The sequence below is a fragment of the Lynx canadensis genome, chromosome C1 (assembly GCF_007474595.2).
Source record: "Lynx canadensis isolate LIC74 chromosome C1, mLynCan4.pri.v2, whole genome shotgun sequence".
NCBI lineage: Eukaryota > Metazoa > Chordata > Mammalia > Carnivora > Felidae > Lynx > Lynx canadensis.
The window spans coordinates 147440239-147459886 of NC_044310.1; the positions used below are offsets into that span (position 1 = coordinate 147440239).

The window sequence follows — 19648 nt, forward strand, 5'->3', positions numbered from 1 at the left end:
CCAGGGCACCTGGGTGGCTCAGTCGGTTAAGCATACAACTCGTGGTTTCAGCTCAGGTCATGATCTCATGGTTTGTGAGTTCGTACCCTGCATTGGTCTCTGTGCTGGCAGTGCGGAGCCTGCTTGGGATTTTCTGTCTCCCTCTCTGTCTGCCCCTCCCCTCACGCCGTCTCTGTCTCTCTAAAAATGAATGAATAAATAAATAAATAAAATGGCTATGTCCCCCAAGATTATGTATAAATCTAAGGAATAATTTTTTAATAGATTTTATTTTTAGAGCAATTTTAGATTCACAGCAAAACTAAGCAGAAAGTACAGAGTTCCAGGCAAGGTTTTTACATTGACTAACAGTAAAGAAAAAACTATTGTGACTTCCATTATGAAATAAAAGAGCTATTCTTAATTTTTCTCCTGTGAAAATCTACTCAGAAGCTAGGTAAACTAGATAACTATGTGGGCTACCAATTTATTGTCTCTTAACTCCAAATTCACCCTTCATTGCCTACTCTATGAAAACAAGATAGACCCTGTAACTATTTCTCCCTTGCAGCTGGCATAATGTTAATATGTCAGAAAGGGGTTCTGGAAAGATACTGAAGGAGGAAGGGGCTTTCTTTCCTGATTCCAGTGTTTACCCCTTCTTGCTCCTACCACATGGCTGCCGGCTGCATGTGTGGGGAACACACAGTGGCACCTGTGCCCATGGAGTTCCACTGGTGCTCAATGGTCAGTTTCCCAACAAACTTAAGAGGCACTCCCATGGTCAGATCCCCACTGAGTTTTGCAAGCATCCCAATGGTTGACTTCCAGCTTTGGCTTCCTACACCCAGGCAGGGTGTTTCTTGCTTTCCCAGTGACTCTGAACAAGACCTGGTTGAGTCCATATAATAACTTCTCCACCATTCAGTGGGCCACAACCATGCCTTCTACAATGAGATCTGAATCTCAACCATGGAGGGTCGGGAGGCGGGGTTGGTGAGGCACTTCCATATTTGTTTCTTCTATGGGAACCTTCCTTCAGCCCTGGAGTTGTCTTCAAAGCTCTCTTTATCTCTTTACATAACAGAGGTTTTCTGTTAGAATTAATAATTCTTTATCTTAAACTTTTCCTATTCAAATTATTATGTTATCTTGTCTCTTCACTGACCCTGATTGATACTGTAAACTTGGAAAAATAATTTTAATTTCTCAGTTAATTTCTCAGTTTAATTTCTCATTCATAAAATGAGGATACTGGGTTAGTTGGTCTCAAATGCCCTTTTCAGCTCTAAAAATACACCATTCCAAGAAACCCTCCATGTTTTCCTACAGAGTGCATTCTAAGTATACTAGAATGAATCACATACACAGTATAATTGTGTATTGTCCTTCTCAGCCTCAATTGTATTAAATGGGTCTCCCTTCTTACCTGAATAATGGTTTCCTCCTTCTAGGTCAACATATTAAGTCATAGTAGCACCCAGTATCCTTTCATGCACACAATGGGCAATCAAATACTATAAAATCCTCTGTAAGGGTTTTAACTAGGAAGCTATCCAAGGAACAAAATGGCAAACCAGAGATTTGTGTATGAATATGAGAGACTGAAATACATTATAAGTATCATTTTATCTATTTGTGGGATACAAACATTGGAAGGATACATTAAGTATAAAAAAATGCTCCCTCTGATACTGTTTACCCAAACCATCTCCATTACTATGCAATTTAAGATTTTTTTTTTACCTTTCTCTGTCTTTTACTGACTGTTCAGCCATTAATTTCTTCAGTTCTTCTAGACGCTGAAGATCTCTCATTTCCACTTCTTGCCACTTCTGTTCTTTTTTAGCCCAATATTTTCTTATCTATTGTATAAATGTTACATCAAATTTAAATTAACAACATATATGTTAAAATGAGGAGAAAAGTTATAACAACATTATCCTGTGGTTCCTATAGCCAATATTAAACTTAAATGGTACTTTATATTTTTCATTTCTTAGATCTGCCTATGGTATATTGACAGCAGACAAAAAATAAATGAAAACCTGAAGATACAAGTCCTGAGAAACTGCATGGTTTAACGGTTTCTGAAGTGGAAATGTAACTTGTGCCAAGATCTAAAGCCTGAATCTATGGCTAAAATAATCGACTTTCAGGGAACCACAATAGAAGTATGTTATTGTCTCTAAAGCATATGATCTACCTGTTACTCAAGAATATTTTTATCCTCTTATGGTAATGCAGTCTTTAACAAATATAGCATTAAACCTATTCTTACTTTAAAAGCATGAGTTTATTTATGCTAATGGACAGCAGGATGTTGAAAGCTTTATGCTTCTGGGGAAGTGGCAGGAGATAGGTGGGAGGAAGGAGAACAAGAAAAAAATAGCAGAGTTATGATATATAGTAGTTCTGACTTATGTGGTAAAATAAAGGACACATTTATCAAGCTCAAAAAGGTGAAAGCATTGTTCTTACTAGGCCTGTTTTATTTCCCTTCTCTGGAAATGGAGACAGCCTGAGAAAACTGGAAGTATACATATGCTCTTCTCTTTTTTTTTAATGTTTATTTATTTTTGAGAAAGAGAGAGAGAGCATGAGTGGGGTAGGGGCAGAAAGAGAGAGGGAGACAGAATCTGAAGCAGGCTGCAGGCTCCAGGCTCTGAGCTGTCAGCACAGAGCCTGAGGCAGGGCTTGAACTCATGAACCGTGAGATCATGACCTGAGTTGAAGTCGGATGCTTAACCGACTGAGCCACCCAGGCGCCCCTCCGTATGCTATTTTCAAGAGGATGAAACCATCATTCAAGGTTCCCCTGGTGATGGGGCAATTGAAGTTAATGTGTATTTGACAGAGGCCCCTTCAACCACTTGGCTCGCCATGTTGTGTGCAACTCAAGAGACTGGATCTTGTTGGTAAAAAGTAGAGTACTTCAGTGGTGAATGATAATGAGTGACTGCCAGCAGAAGGTCTGTTGTGGAGGACATGTTAGCTTCACCCCCAGCGTGGCATTGTCTCTTTTGAGAAGTGACTATGAAAAGCTAAGTGGTTTCCAGACTTGCCTTAGCAACATGGTCTCTGACCACTGGGAGCACAAAGGAAGCCTCCCAAGCAACATGGCCACAGTCATCGCAGCTCTGCCACAGGGCCGCCACACCAGCAGTCACAATGGAAACATCTGCTCAAAGCATAACAAGTAACTGGGTGAGGTCAAGGTACCATGATTTCACTCCGTAGATAACTGAGATTTGAATTTGGGAAGAACAGAGATGAAGCTAGAAAGATAGCAAAGAGAGGGTAGGGGAGGCAGAGAAAGAAAATACTGACTGATAAGGTGTGTTTCAGAGTCCTGACTGATAAATGCCGGGGCATTCTATCAGTGTCAGATATGGAAATGTTAACAATGATTATATCATCTCCCTCTGAGGTTTAAATGGTGTTTATTTTACACTTTGTGTAATTTTTGTGTTACTTTATGTTTTGCAATGAATACGTATTTCTTTCATAATCAGAGAAAGTAAAGCTACTTCAAAACTAAATTTTAAAAAAGAGCAGATATTGGATTAAAGAGCATTTGCCTCTAGGCTCTAAATGACCAACAATATTTGCTTACTCTCAGCGTTGGCCTTGGAGGGAAGTCAGTGGTCCTTTTGTCGGCAATCCCTTGTCTACAAGTGGACAAACCCTTTAGGTCCAACCTGGACAACCAGGTTGCTGGTGTCCTCAGAAGACAGATACCATTTGGTGCAGTATCCTCTGAAGGTCATATAAATATGTCACACCAGAGGCTTTTGGTATCTCAGGATCAATTATTTCCATCCCCAACTCTCTAGTATGCTCAGACATTGCTACAGTGTGAGTGTCTCTCTCTCTCTCTCTCTCTCTCTCTCTCTCTCTCTCTCTCCTCTTTTTTTCTCTCTCTCTCTCCCCTCCTCTCTTTCTGCCTCCCTCCCTCCAACTCTCCCTTTCCTCCCTTCTCTCTCTTCCTCTATCTCTCTCTCACCACCTCTCCTTCTCAATCTCTCTCTCCCTCTCCATTTCCCTCTCTCCCTCCCTCCCTCCCTCTCTTATGTGAGCCCAATTTATTCTTTCTCAGTGCTTTCTACTGGGCTCTCTGAAAGCCCTGTGTCATCACACATAAAATCCTCTCCATCTTCAAACTTCAGACCACTACATGATTATTTTGACTGGAATTCTCTTGAGCGAAGGATGCTTATCCTCTGGTGCCCCACATGCCAGGAGGCTGAGGAATGGTTCGAGCATTTTCCTCGTTAACTGCTACTTTTACACTAAAGGTCATTTTCAAATATTCATGAAGAATTCAGATATGAGGGTCACAGCCACACAGAACTTGTCCAAAACAACCCCTTTTACTTCCCTAGACAACTTCAGCATCTGCCTGAATGCCCTTCCAACCTACTAATCTCACAGTTCCATAACTTCCTCTATTCCAGGAGTCACGACTTCCTCCAGGATTCTATTATCATCAAACACATTTCAGTTTCAATTCTGAAATCTTCAATTATAGCCATTGATTCTATGATCAGGACCTACCCATTCCTTTGCTATCATCCTCAGTTTTCTGATCATATAATTTTATTCCTCCATTATAGCCCTCTTCTCAAGGCCTTGCTAATTAGTATATTTGTTTCTCTCTCCCACTGCACTTCAGAAAATGTGATTTATCTATCTTGGCGCTTCCAACGTTAACTACAGGGTTTAGAACATGATATATACCTAATAAACATTTGATTGATGAATGAATTACACAACTCTAGAAAATTATACCAAATTTATGGTTTCAACTGAATATTCATTGACAATCAGCATTCCTTTTATGAATTCCTGGTTAATACCTCTTGTGTTCTCATGGACATATTCCAAACCCGTTCACTATGTTAAGCTGCATATCTGCCTCCTCTTCTTCACTTTTATCAGGGGAAATGGAGACTATAAATGGTACCTTCCTTGATGCCTGCCTTTTAGAAAAAGAGGTGTCTGTACAAAGGGTCAATAAATCCCTCTTGGGCTCCAGATCCTATTCCCTAATTCCATCTTCCCCATAAACTTACTCCATCATTTACCCCTCTCTCCCTTATACCTTCAACTTCTTGGTCTGTGCTGCTTCCTTCTCCTCACATGGAAATAGGTACAAATCTCACCCATTTACAAAAATTTAAAAGGACTTTCTTTAGACCCCTGAGACTGTAGCACCTCATCCTTCATTGTTCTCTTCTTCAGTCAAGCATCTTACTTACTGTTCTTCAATTCTCATCTCCTGTTTTATTCCTCATCTGTAATATTCCTATCTCTGCCTTCCCTCCAAATTCACTACTCTTACCACTGACTTCCAAGTGAGTGAACAAAATGATCCTTTTCGATCCTTATTTTACATAATTTCTTTGTGTATTTGATTCTGTCAACCCTTATCTATGTAGTCTTAAGACACTACTGGGGCGCCTAGGTGGCGCAGTCGGTTAAGCGTCCGACTTCAGCCAGGTCACGATCTCGCGGTCCGGGAGTTCGAGCCCCGCGTCGGGCTCTGGGCTGATGGCTCAGAGCCTGGAGCCTGTTTCCGATTCTGTGTCTCCCTCTCTCTCTGCCCCTCCCCCATTCATGCTCTGTCTCTCTCTGTCCGAAAAATAAATAAACGTTGAAAAAAAAAAAATTTAAAAAAAAAAAAAAAAAAAAAAAAAACACTACTGACTTTGGCATTCATTTGTTCAACAAATATTTACTGAACATATGCTTTAAGCCAGATATTGTGTTGAATATTTGGGATATGATGCTCAAAAGAGAAATAAGTTCTCTGCCTCATATTGCTGGGACTTTCTAGAAAGAGAGAGACAAAGAGAATAAATATGTAAATGAATGAACAGAATATTACATCATACATTCTAAGAAGGAAATAATTATAGCAATGATTTAAAAAAATTGGGTAGAATTTTTACTAGAAGGCATATTTTTGTAATGACATTTTAATCAAAATTTAAAAGATGAGAGTGAGACAATTATGGGAAGAAATGGAGGGTGATCACCACAGGAAGCGGGAGCTCTAGGTCCAATAGCATTGAGTGGGAAAGACCTTGTGCATTTTCAGGACTGGGAAGAAGCCAGTGTGGCTGGATGGAGCATGTGGTTGAGTTAAGAGTGGAGGTGAGATTGAGAAGCTAGCTGAGAGCTAGATGATTTGGCAAGGAGTTAGGTCTAGAAACTAAGAAAAGCTATAGATAAGTTTAAAGCAAGGTGTGATGTGATCTGACTGAGATTTTTAAAAGATAGCTCTTGATATTGAGTTAAAAATAAGACAGTAGAGAAGCAAAGGAGAAACAAGGAGACGAGATAGAAGAATAAGGTAAAAATGATCACTTGGACCAGGAAATGAAATGTTCATATCTGAGATGGTTTTTGAGTGGGACCAGAGTGCTCACTGAGGAAATGAATATTAAAGCTGAAGAAAAAAGGAATCAAGGATGATTCCTAGCTTTTTGCTAGAGCACCTGGTTGAATGATGGTACCAATAACTGAGATGGAATACTGGAAAAATAACAGGTCTGGGAAAGAAAGACCATCAGGAGCTCAGTATTGAACATTAAACAGTTGACGTGACTGCAAGACCTTGAAGTGGAGATCCCAAATAAACGTGTGGAGGTACAGATGGGTGGCTCAAGGGTCGATTCAGGGCTGGAGGTATAAATTAAGGAAATATCTACTTACAATGGCATTTGATGCCTCAGGACTAGAAGAGATCTCTAGGGTCAGAATATAAATAGAAGAAAAAGGTGGCTATGTACTTTCATTCTTATCTGCCTTTTGCAAAGTTTTCTCAACAAAAATGACTCCATTTCCCTCTTCCACCTGTCAATTTTACTCTACCCTTATTACCAAAACAAATCTCCTTGCATCATCCTCTGAACCCTCCAGGAAAAAAAGCTTAGCCATCCTTGGCACACCAATGACCATTGGCGAAGGTTTATTACATTCCATTCTTCATCCTGCCTTGTATTCCTTGATTCATTTTCATGAGGCTCTGACAGTGCACTGTTACTGATACATTTAGGCATTTACTACATGCCTAGCATGGTCTATCCTACCTGTGGCCTGCTAAATCTCTCCTGTCCATCCTTTAAGATGCAATTTTAACACTGCTTTCTCAGCCTTCCTCCTTCTTCTCTCCTCCAGACATAGGTGTACCTTCTAAGGCACTATTTATGTGTCCTTAGCATAGCACTTTCCATATTGGTTCACATTATTCATCTTTGCATTGTAGTACCTTGTATCATGTCTCACACATAATAGGGCTTAATTGATCACCATTAGGTGAGTGGAAGCTTCTTCTGGTCTCTGGTCTGAGAATAACAAAGTTGTGGATGGGAACAAGGCCAGCAGTTTTATTTGCAGGATGGTAAAGTCTGAACTAAGCACTTCCCTAAGGACAGTTCCATTCACCTTTTGTCAATTAATAGGAGCGGGAAGTATGTATGTCAAGAATTATTGGCTTTGAAAGCCTCAAACTAAAGTTAAGGCTAAGGATATTTAACTAGCCCTTTGGGACATTTGTTAAGACACAGATTTCAAACACCCTGCGTTTTACTTCTTGAGTGATACTTATAATATTCCAGTGATAGGGAAATCAGAAGGTTAGTTAAAATGAGAAGAGTTGCATTTAAAGCTTGTCCCTTGACTCCCACAGATGAGGTTTCTAGAAAAAGCTTGCTTTTCTGAAAAGCAAAACAGGCCCTCATTACTACCCCTCTATAATCTCAGATTCGTATCAGGGATGTTCCCCTTTCCTTCTTCCACATTTTGCTCATTTTGGTAAAGTGAAGCCAGTAAAAGTCTCAATAAACTGAAGAAACCGTTCTCTAAAATAATGCTATGCTAACTTTTCAAAGAGTTTGAGATCACTTTTATATCCTACCTTACCTTTCTAATCTTCCAAACAATATGTTTCCTATTAAAAACTCCACCAGGAAGTGATGTTTACAGCATTGGAGTACCTCAGGGTTTAATTTTTAAAAACTTGTACTAATACTACACAACCATCAAATTATATTTTTTCACTCCTTCAGTCCAAGAATTATTATAATTCAACATGAAATAAGAATTTCATGAAAGCAAAAAGTTAGGGCTCAAATATCATAGAAGGAAGACAGTTTGGTCTCTGATTTCAAGCAATATGTGTGGTGTTGAATTTTTGAACAAACTTCTACACCTTGCTCCCAGATCATTATTTCAAAGACTTTAATGACTTATTCAGAAGGAGTTCATTATTCTTAACCAGATACATAAAATGTATGAAATAGGAAGTTGAAAATATCCAGTGCCATTACTAATAAGCTATGGAGATAGAGCAACTTTCAGTCCATTTTCTAGATTCTAATTTACTTAGCTAATTCTTTGCATCTTACAGCTCTCTTTTCTACTTTTGGTCTGGAATATGAACCCTCACAAAACAGTGATATTGTTACATGTGAAAGCAGCAAGACCTCTTAATAGAAAGTGTTCATATTTTTTTTACTGTAATTTTTTTCTATTTGTTCCATGTAGATCAACCTGTATCCCATAAAATTGCCACCAACTGAAGTATGACTCTTCTTTCTATACAATGAATTTGACAAGCATCTATATTTCACCCGATAACTTTTCACACTTTTGTGTGAATTTCTGAAAGGTAAGAAACATGTCTTATGCTGTACTACTTATTTGTATCTAATATTGCATCTAGCTAATGAAATGTACATGATATGCAACTGCCAAATGAATCCAGGGAAAAGCGATATAGAAAAGCAACATTGCACACAATACTTTTCTTATATCAACTTATATAAATCCAAAACTATTAATAAAGCATCCAGTTAGACAATAAACAGTCAGCAGTCTACTCAGTCATGTGTGGGATGGAGGTGCATTTAATCTCAAAAGAGCCTGAAGGCATAGTATGTCTTTAAATCAGATTGTCTACGAATCAGATTAAAGACTTTTTTTTCTAAAGATGGACACTTTGTCACCTCTGGCCTCAAAACTTTTTAGCCAACATTCATCTCTTCTATACTTGTGGCATAGAGATCTCTGTGGGCTTCAACTCAGGATCTGCTGGAGCTTCTGAATAAAAATTTGGCCCCAAGAGAATTATTTTACATGACATTCTTTATGCAAATATTTGAAAACTCTCTACATGGGTAAGAAATCACAATACAAAGTCAAATTTGCCACCATCCTGACAGATTATTTGAATAGAACTCCTTTCAGTCCACATTTCAGACTATTTGTATTTCAGCTACTTATCAGTGTCTTACACTTGAACATTTTGCCACCAATCTCCAACCTGGTAAACAAGTACATCCACCACTGGTAAGAGGGTAGATTGTTATACTCTTCCTGAATAACAAATAAAATCACTGGCAAAAGCCTTAAGAATTAAGAAACAAAGTTTGAGAATTAATAAGCAGGGACATATGCAAAGATTCAGGTATAGGTATGTTCATTACAGCCTTAAAAATGTGAAAGGTTACATATAATATAACAGTGCAAAATAAGAAATTGGTTAAATAGAGGACTCCTGGGTGGCTCAGTTGGTTAAGTGTCCGACTCTTGATTTCAGCCTAGGTTATGATCTCATGGTTCATGAGATCAAGCCCTGCATCAGGCTCTGTGCTGACAACTCAGAGCCTGCTTAGGATTCTCTTTCTCTCTCTCTCTCTCTCTCTCTCTCTCTCTCTCTCTGTCCCTCCCCTGCTTGCATGCATGTATGCACTCCCCATCTCTCAATAAATAAATAAACAAACAAACTTTAAAAAACAGTTAAATGCAATATTTCACATAATGAAACACTATGCAAACACTAAAAATTATGTGGTAGAAAAACAAGATATACAAGATATACTAATACATGTTAAAAATAGGTTAAAAACAGGAACCCATGGGGGAGGGGAAGAAAAAAAAAAAAAAGAGGTTAGAGTGGGAGAGAGCCAAAGCATAAGAGACTCTTAAACACTGAGAACAAACTGAGGGTTGATGGGGGGTGGGAGGGAGGGGAGGGTGGGTGATGGGTATTGAGGAGGGCACCTTTTGGGATGAGCACTGGGTGTGGTATGGAAACCAATTTGTCAATAAATTTCATATATATAAAAAAAAATAAAATAAATAAATAAATAAATAAATAAATAAATAAATAAAAACTGAGAACAAACTGAGGGTTGATGGGGGGTGGGAGGGAGGGGAGGGTGGGTGATGGGTATTGAGGAGGGCACCTTTTGGGATGAGCACTGGGTGTTGTATGGAAACCAATTTGTCAATAAATTTCATATATATAAAAATAAATAAATAAAAAATAAAAAAAAAATAAATAAAAATAGGTTAAAAATAATATGTGCAGTATGATTCTAGGTAAGTTAAATTCCTCATGTATATAGAAAAAGGATATATGGATATTGTTAATAATTTTCTTTTCATACTAGTTCAGGACTTGGGGTGACTTTTATTACATTTTGTGTGCTTGTTTGTATTTTCCAAACTATCTACAATGGACATAAATACTTTATAGTTACAAAAGTATGTTTTTTGAAGGTTTGACCAGAAAAAAAATCAATATTTATAAGGACATGACTATTATTCATTCCTGAAGTTTCCAAACTCTATTTCTATACCAAGTCAGATGACAAGAACATTGTATATACCTTTATATAATATTTTCACTTTTTATCACCTTGTGTGCAGCATCACTTTCACTTTCTAGAGAAAGGTTCACAGGACTATAATTTAATTTTATACCATAGGCCTTATAAAGGTTGATGCAATATTATATGAGGATTGATTTAGATTCTTCTGTAAAGCAGTTCTACTAAAAATGCTATCCACTGGATGGTTTGCCTCCCTCCCCCCAGTACATGCTGTCAGCTCCTGATGTGCTAGGATGTTGTCTATTATTAGCAAATAAGAGCTAAATGCTTCCTTTTAACTTTAACCATGTTCAATTACAGCACCCCATTTTAGTCTTGGTTTGCTGACATAACTATATTCCCATCCTCTTAATTTTTTGTCTTACATTCTCTTACTAATTTTCTATTTTAATGATTCTTAATAGGAAACAGATGGCACACTCAAAATTAGAATAAATCAAGAAGAATATAATAAGAGGACAATTGACAAAGGAGGGTTGGAATTCAGGATAATCACAAGACATCATGCAATAGCCGGGCTGCTTTACCACCCATTGACCAGTCAAAGACAGCTATGTGGGGAGGGCCACCCGATAGGAGCTGAGAACTTTGGTGGAGGAGACAGTGGTCAACACAACTCTGCAGGGGTAGGAACAGGGGGATCAATTCTCCCAACCTCAGTCTCCTTCCTAAACTGATCTCTAGTGTTCCATTTTGACTGAATCCAACCAGAATCCAGGGGTCAAGGGAGCCATGTAACACAACTCCCTGGGCCACAGAAAAGAATGGAGAGTAGATACGATCCAAGGGGAGGATGTCCAGCACAATAGTATTAATGTTTCTTATTATAACTTTCTTGGAAGTAGGTGATGTCTATATGCATAAATACATAAATGAAATGAAATCTCTTTTTAGGTGGTGTTCACTCTAGTCACTTTCATGAGTATTTTTCCATGGCAGAGCTGCCTACTTGAATTGCCAATAGCAATTTCTGCTCTGATGTAGTCTTATGTCCTTAGAACAATGATGAGCCAAGAAAGTATTCTGAGGTAAACACATTAGTTATCTCCCTCTTAATGAAATGCCAGGTGGATTAAAAAATAACTGTCATGTCTTCGTTAGAAGTAAGGTCTATTTTCAGTATGGGCATTGAAATATTACATAATGATCATGTCATATGTTGATATTGCTAAAATGGATTTGTCTGTAATCTTGTTTAATTTCTCTCTTTTCACTATTCATTAGGAAGGGAGTATATATACTGAGGATGTTGTATTTCACAGCCTGAGGTGTCACAGAGAGTGAAAAGTGAAAAGTAATCAAACCTCAGAGTCATTCAATCATAACTTCTTAGAGCTGAGGTGATTTTAGCAATCATTTAATCCAAACACCTCATTTTACAATTGAGGAGGCAAAATCCAACAGAGCCTGCGTAAGTTGCCCAAGGTCACCCCACCTTGTTGGGGCCTCCTACTTTGGCATATTTTCCTCTCCATCTCACCATGAAGGTTCAGTGGTATCCTGCTCGTTCATTACATTCATTCATTCAAGCAGTATTTATTGCATGCCTTATGCCAGGCACTGCAGGTAAAACAATGTAAATAGACAAACCCCTCTTTTTTATGGGGCTTACATCCTAGAAGAAAAAGAGAAGACAGTGAATAAATAAATAGATAGGTATCAGGTGGAATAAGTGCTGAAAAAACATGAAATAGAATAAATGGACAGAGTAACAGGGAAGAAGAATGTTATTTTAAGTTTGGTGATCAAGGATGGACATTCTCTCTAAGATGACATTGGAGTGAAAGCCTGAATGAAGCAAGACAGTGAGTTGTGCAGACATCTGGGGGAGTAGTATTCCAGGCAGAGGGAACAGCCAATGCAACACCCTAAGAGGTCATGTGCCAGGGTGTTGGAAGGGGAGGAAGTGGACTGATATGGCTGCCACAGGATGAGTGAAGGGGAAAGTGGCAGGATATGAGATCTAAGAGATATAGAGTGTAGTGCAGGGACTAACATAATCTGACGTGAATTTTAGAAACATCTTTGACTGCTGTGTGGAAAATAGACAAAAGAAATAGTGTGGGAATAGAAAAGGAGGGAGCAGAGACATTCAGAGATTCAGAGATTATTATAATAGCTCTGATTGAGGGGCACCTGGGTAGCTCAGTCGGTTAAGTGTCCAACTCCAGAGCAGGTCATGATCTCACAGTTCATGAGTTCAAGCCCTGAGTCAGGCTCTATGCTGACAGCTCAGAGCCTGGAGCCTGCTTCAGATTCTGTGTCTCCTGCTTCAGATTCTGTGTCTGCTCCCTCCCCTACTCATACTCTGTCTCTGTCTGTCAAAAATAAATAAACTTTAAAAAATATTTTAAAAAATAACAGCTCTGACTGAAGATAGAGGGTTCTATTTATGACAATTTATCAGTATGAGGTGTGCAGGGAAAAATAACAAAGATAATACCAAGGCTTTTGGCCCAAGCACTGGGTGCATAGGTTCCCATTTTTTGAGAAAAGGTAAACTGAGGAAGGAGTAGGTCTGGAGGGAAAAACAAGAATACATTTTGGACATACTAGATTTGAGGCAGTGGGATGTGTAAATTTGGAGTTCAGGAGAGAAGTCTAGACCAGAGATGTTGTTATTTGTCAGCATATAAATGACATATAAGTAATTTTGCATTGATTGAGATCACCCAAGAAGTATATATACTTAGGACTGAGTCGCTGGGACACTCCAAGGCCTAGAAGTCAGAATGGTGAGGAGGATTCATCCATATTTATTGAGAAAGAGAAATCAGTGAGGTAAAAGAATGAAGTGAGATAAAAGAGCAAAGAGAAAATGGCCTCCTACAAGCCAAGTATTAAGTTGGAAGCCCAATATCCAAGGAGGAGGGAGTGATCACTTCCTTTTAATAGTTCAAGTAAAGTAAGGACTGAGAACTGACTCCTGAAATTAACAACATGGAGATCAATGATGACCTTGGCGAGCACAGCTTGGCTGGAGTGGAGGGACAAAATAGCTCAAGAGAGAATGAGTGGAAAGAAGTTGGAAACAGTGTGTAGGCCATAGAATGGTACAGTTTCTAAGGGAGGGTGTGTGGGGTAAAGGAAGAGTAGTTTTTTTAAAATAGAAGTCATAATGGCATATTTGTAGGTTAATAGGAAAGATCTAGAAGAGAAGAGAGAAATGGTAGTGGCAGAGAAATTGGGATAGCAAGCACTATACAGATGTCTGTTAATTAAGTCAAATTACCATGAATAACCAAGACATAGAAACTGTAAAAAAAATTGATACCTTGAGTTAATTAAAACAAATTTTTTTTAACTATCTATTGGAAAATCTCTTACAGAGAATCATTTATCTGGCTTTTGATGACCCAGGCTGCTTTCCCCCCCCCCCCCATCTGACTTTTTCCTAAAACTGTGTCCTGACAGGGGCACCTGGGTGACTCAGTTGGTTGAGTGTCTGACTTCAGATCAGATCATGATCTCAGTTTGTGGGTTCAAGCCCCACGTTGGGCTCTGTGTTGACAGCTCAGAGCCTGGAGACTGCTTCAGATTCTTTGTCTCCCTCACTCTCTGCCCTTCCCCCACTCACACTCTGTGTCATTCTCTCTCTCTCTCTAATTTACTCTCTTAACAACTTTCCTATACAGTACTGTTGGCTATGGTCACCATGTTGTACATTAAATCTCTGTTACGTATTTATCTTATAACTGAAAGTTTGTACCTTTTGACTGTCTTCCTCCAATTTCCCCTCCTGCCACCCCCTCTCTTGTGATAAGTCTGAGCTCTTTTTCAGAGTTTGTTTTTTTTAAGATTCCACATATAAGTGAGATCATATAGTATTTGTCTTTCTCTGTCTGACTTCTCTTAGTATAATTACTTTCTGTGACTACACTTAACATATGATTTCACTTTATCTGTCTTATGTCACTTAGCATAATGCATTCAAAGTCCATCTATATTGTTGCAAATGGTACATTTCCTCATTTTTAATGGCTGAATAATATTCCATTGTGTGTATATATACCACGACTTTTTTTTTTCAATATATGAAATTTATTGTCAAATTGGTTTCCATACAACACCCAGTGCTCATCCCAAAAGGTGCCCTCCTCAATACCCATCACCCACCCACCCCTCCCTCCCACCCCCCCATCAACCCTCAGTTTGTTCTCAGTTTTTAAGAGTCTCTTATGCTTTGGCTCTCTCCCACTCTAACCTCTTTTTTTTTTTTTTCCTTCCCCTCCCCCATGGGTTTCTGTTAAGTTTCTCAGGATCCACATAAGAGTGAAAACATATGGTATCTGTTTTTCTCTCTATGGCTTATTTCACTTAGCACCACACTCTCCAGTTCCACCCACGTTGCTACAAAGGGCCATATTTCGTTCTTTCTCATTGCCATGTAGTACTCCATTGTGTATATAAACCACAATTTCTTTATCCATTCATCAGTTGATGGACATTTAGGCTCTTTCCATAATTTGTCTATTGTTGAGAGTGCTGCTATAAACATTGGGGTACAAGTGCCCCTGTGCATCAGTACTCCTGTATCCCTTGGGTAAATTTCCAGCAGTGCTATTGCTGGGTCATAGGGTAGGTCTATTTTTAATTTTCTGAGGAACCTCCACACTGTTTTCCAGAGTGGCTGCACCAGTTTGCATTCCCACCAACAGTGCAACAGGGTTCCCGTTTCTCCACATCCTCTCCAGCATCTATAGTCTCCTGATTTGTTAATTTTGGCCACTCTGACTGGCGTGAGGTGATATCTGAGTGTACCACAACTTCTTTATTCATTCATCCATTGATGGATACTTAGGTTGTTTCCATGTCTTGACTATTATATGTAATGTTGCTTTGAACATGAGGGTCCAGATATTTTTTTGAGTTAGTGTTTATGATACCTTTGGATATATTCCCAAAAATGAAATTGCCAGATTATATGATAGTTCTAGTTTTTTTTTTTATTTTTTTTGAGGATCCTCCATACTGTTTTCCATAGTGGCTGCACCAATCCATAATCTTACCAGTGTGCAAGGATTCCCTTTTCTCCACATCTACACTAGTGTTTCTTATTTCTTGTCTTTTTGATGATAGCAATTCTAATGAGCATTAGGTGATATCGCATTGTGGTTTTAATTTGTATTTCCCTAATGATTAGTGATTGAGCATCTTTTCATGTACCTGTGGCCTTTATATGTCTTCTTTGGAGAAATGTCTATTCAGATCCTTTAAAATTGTCCATTTTAAAAATTGGGTTGTTTTGTTTTTGTTGTTAAGTTGTATGAGTTCTGTATATATTTTGGATATTAACCCCTCATCAGATGTATGGTTTGCAAATATTTTTTCCCATTACTTAGGTTGTCTTCCTACTTTGTTGGTTGTTTCTTTTGATTGCAGAAGCTTTTTAGTTAGATGTAGTCCCACTTGTTTATCTTTTATTTTGTTGCTTTGAGCTTCAGGTATCACACTGAAAAATCATTACTAAGACCCATGTCAAGGAGCTTTGTTCCTACGTTTCCTTCTAGGAGTTTCATGGTTTCAGATCTTATATTTAAGTCTTTAATCCATTTTGAGTTAATTTTGGTGAGTGGTATAAGATATGGTTCCAATTTCTTTCTTTTACATGTGAATATCCAATTATCCCAGCTACATTTAATGAGGAGACTGTATTTTCTCCACTGAGAATTCTTGGCTCTCTTCTCAAGTATTAGTTGGCCATTGAGGGTTCAGTTTATTTCTGAACTTTCTATTATGTTCCATTAGTCTATTTGTCTGTTTTTATGCCAGTATCATACTGTTTTCATGACTGTAGCTTTATAGCATGGCTTGAAATCAAGAAGTATTATATAACTCTTTCTTTGATCTTTCTCAGGATTTCTTTGGCTCTTCAAGGTTTTTGTGGATCCATATACATTTTAAGAGTGTTTTTTCTACTTCTGTAAAAAATGCCATTAGACTCTTGATAGTGATAGTGAATTTGTAGATGGCTTTCAGTACATATCAACAATATTACTTCTTACAACCCATGAACACAAAATACGTTTCCATTTATTTGTGTCTTCACAATATATTTCATCAGTGTCTTGTAATTTTTAGTATGAAGAGATTTCACCTCTTTAACTAAATTTGTTCTATTTTTTAAGTTTATTTATTTATTTTTAGAGAGACAGGGAGAAAGGTCAAGCAGGGGAGGGGCAGAGAGACAGGGGGACACAGGATCCGAAACCCTGATGTGGGACTCAAACTCATGAATCGTGAAATTATGACCTGAGCTAAAGTCAGGCACTTAACTGACTGAGCCATGCAGGGGACCCCAGTTATATTTGTTCTTAAGTACTTTATAGTTTTTGATGCTTTAGATGCTGCTGTAAATGGGATTGATTTCTTCATTTTTAAAATTTTCATTTTTACTGTATAGAAATGCTATTAATTTTTGTATTAATTTTGTATCCTGCAACTTTACTAAAATCAATGATTAGATCTAACACTTTTTGGTTGATTCTCTAGGATTTTCTATATATAAAATTATGTTGTCTGCAAATGGAGACACTATTACTTCTTCCTTTACAATCCTGATACCCTTCCCTACTTCTTCTCTTCCCTTCCCTTCTCTTCTCTCCACTTTCATTGCCTGATTGCTCTACCTAGGACCTCTAGTACTATGCTGAATAGAATTGCAAGAATGGGAATCCCGTGTTGTTCCTGATGTTACAGAAAAAGCTGTCATCCTTTCACCATCGAGTATGATGTTAGCTATGGGCTTGTCTCTTTTTTTAATGTTTATTTATTTATTTTAAGAGAGAGATAGTGTGAGTGGGGGAGAGACAGAGAAAGAAGGAGAGAGAGAATCCCAAGCAGGCTCCATGCTCAGTGTAGAAGCTGATGTGGGACTCGATCTCATGACCATGAGATCATGACCTGAGCCAAAACCAAGAATTGGACGCTTAACCAACTGGGCCACACAGGTGCCCCCTTTTTAAAAAAAATCTTTTTTGGGGCGCCTGGGTGGCGCAGTCGGTTAAGCGTCCGACTTCAGCCAGGTCACGATCTCGCGGTCCGTGAGTTCGAGCCCCGCATCAGGCTCTGGGCTGATGGCTCGGAGCCTGGAGCCTGTTTCCGATTCTGTGTCTCCCTCTCTCTCTGCCCCTCGCCCGTTCATGCTCTGTCTCTCTCTGTCCCAAAAATACATAAACGTTGAAAAAAAAATTTTAAAAAAAAATAAATAAATAAAATAAATAAAATAAAATCTTTTTTATTCTGAAGACAGCATAAGTGAGGGAGAGGCAGAAAGAGAGGGCGAGAGAGAATCCCAAGAAGACTCCATGCTCAGCACAGATCCCAACATATGGCCTTTATTATATTGAGATACGTTCTTTCTTTGCCTGATTTAAGAGTTTTTATCATGAATGTATGTTGAATTTTTGCCTGAATGCTTTCATGCATCTATTGAGATGATCATACAATCCTTTTCTTTCATTTTATTAATATTTGACTTTCTTACATTTGCTAAAACTTGTTTTGTGGCCTAACTTAAGATCAATCTTAGAAAATGTTCCATGTGCTCTTAGAAGAATGTGTATTCTGCTGAAGAGAATGTTTTGTATATGTCTGCTAGGTCCATTTGTCCTATAGTATTGTGCAAATCCACTGTTTCCTTATTGATTTTACTTGGAAATCTACTTATTGTTTAGAGTGGAGTATTAAAGTCCCCAACTATTATTGCATTACTGTTTATTTCCCCTTTTAGCTTTATTAGTTTTTGCTTTACATATTTAGGTGCTCCAATGTTGGGCATGTAAATATTTACATTTTTACAGTTGTTATATCATCTTGATGTCTTGAACACTTTATCATTATATAATAACCTTTGTCTATTTTTATCATTTTTAGCTTAAAGTCTATTTTATCAGATATGAGTATAGCTACTTTGGGTTTTTTTTGTTTGTGTTTGATCTTTTGTTGTTGTTGTTGTTGTTGTTGCTTGGCTGATTGGCTTTGGTTACCATTTGCTTGAAATGTCTCTATCCACCCCTTCACTCTCAGTCTATGTGTCTCTTTAAAGCTGAAGTGAGTCTCTTGTAGGCAGCATATTATTGGGTCTGGGTTTTTGGTTTTTTTTTGTTAAATCCACTCAGTCATTATATATCTTTTGATTAGAGAGTTTAATCTGTTAAATTTAAAGTAAATATTTGATAGGTAAGAACTTACTATTGATGGCCATTTTGTTAATCGTTTTCTGGTTATTTTGTAGATCCATTGTTCCTTGTTTCTTACCCTTATTTTTTTTGAGTTTTGCTGTATTTTGGTATTGATACTCTTTGATTTCTTTTTCACATTCTTTTGTGTCATTACTACAAGATTTTCCTTTGCGGTTACAATGAGGTTTACATAAAATATATTAAACTTATAACACCCTATTTTAAACTGACGACTTCGATAGAATTAATACATTCTACACTTTTACTTCTTTTTCTCCTTATATTCTAATACTCTTTTTCATTTTTTTCTTTTCTCCTCTAACTAGGTAATTTTCAATGTCCTACCCTCTCAGTTGCTGAATCTTTCTTCTGAATAGTTGAGTCTACTTCTGAAACTCTCTGTTGAATTCTTCAATTCAGTTGCTATATTTTCAACTCTAGGATTTCTGTTTGTTTGGGTTTGGGTGGGTTTTTTGTTTGCTTGTTTGTTTGCTTGTTTATTTGTTTTTGATGGTTGCTATATCCTTGTTAATGTACCATTTTCCTAATTTTGTTTTGTTGTCTGTGTTTTCTTGTACTTCACTAAACTTCCTTAAGAGAGTTATTCTGAATTTCTTTTCTGAGAGTTCATAGATCTCCCTATCTTTAGAGTTTTATTGGTTTCTTTTGGTGGTGTCATATTTACCTGATTTTTCATAATCCCTGATTCCCTATGTTGGTTTTTATGCATTTTAGTAATGGGGCTCCTGTTGCAGACTATACAGGTTTGCTTTGGCAGAGATAGTTCTTCACCAGTCAGCT

At 37.9% G+C, this 19648-nt stretch overlaps 1 protein-coding gene across 1 annotated transcript in view; it reads right to left on the reverse strand.

Moving 5' to 3' along the window:
• Nucleotides 1-19648, reverse strand: part of CCDC148 (coiled-coil domain containing 148) — a 255718-nt gene that overhangs the window by 65320 nt on the left and 170750 nt on the right. The window contains 1 exon segment of the mRNA XM_030327589.1: nucleotides 1726-1844. Within this exon segment, the coding sequence (XP_030183449.1) occupies nucleotides 1726-1844 (119 nt within the window).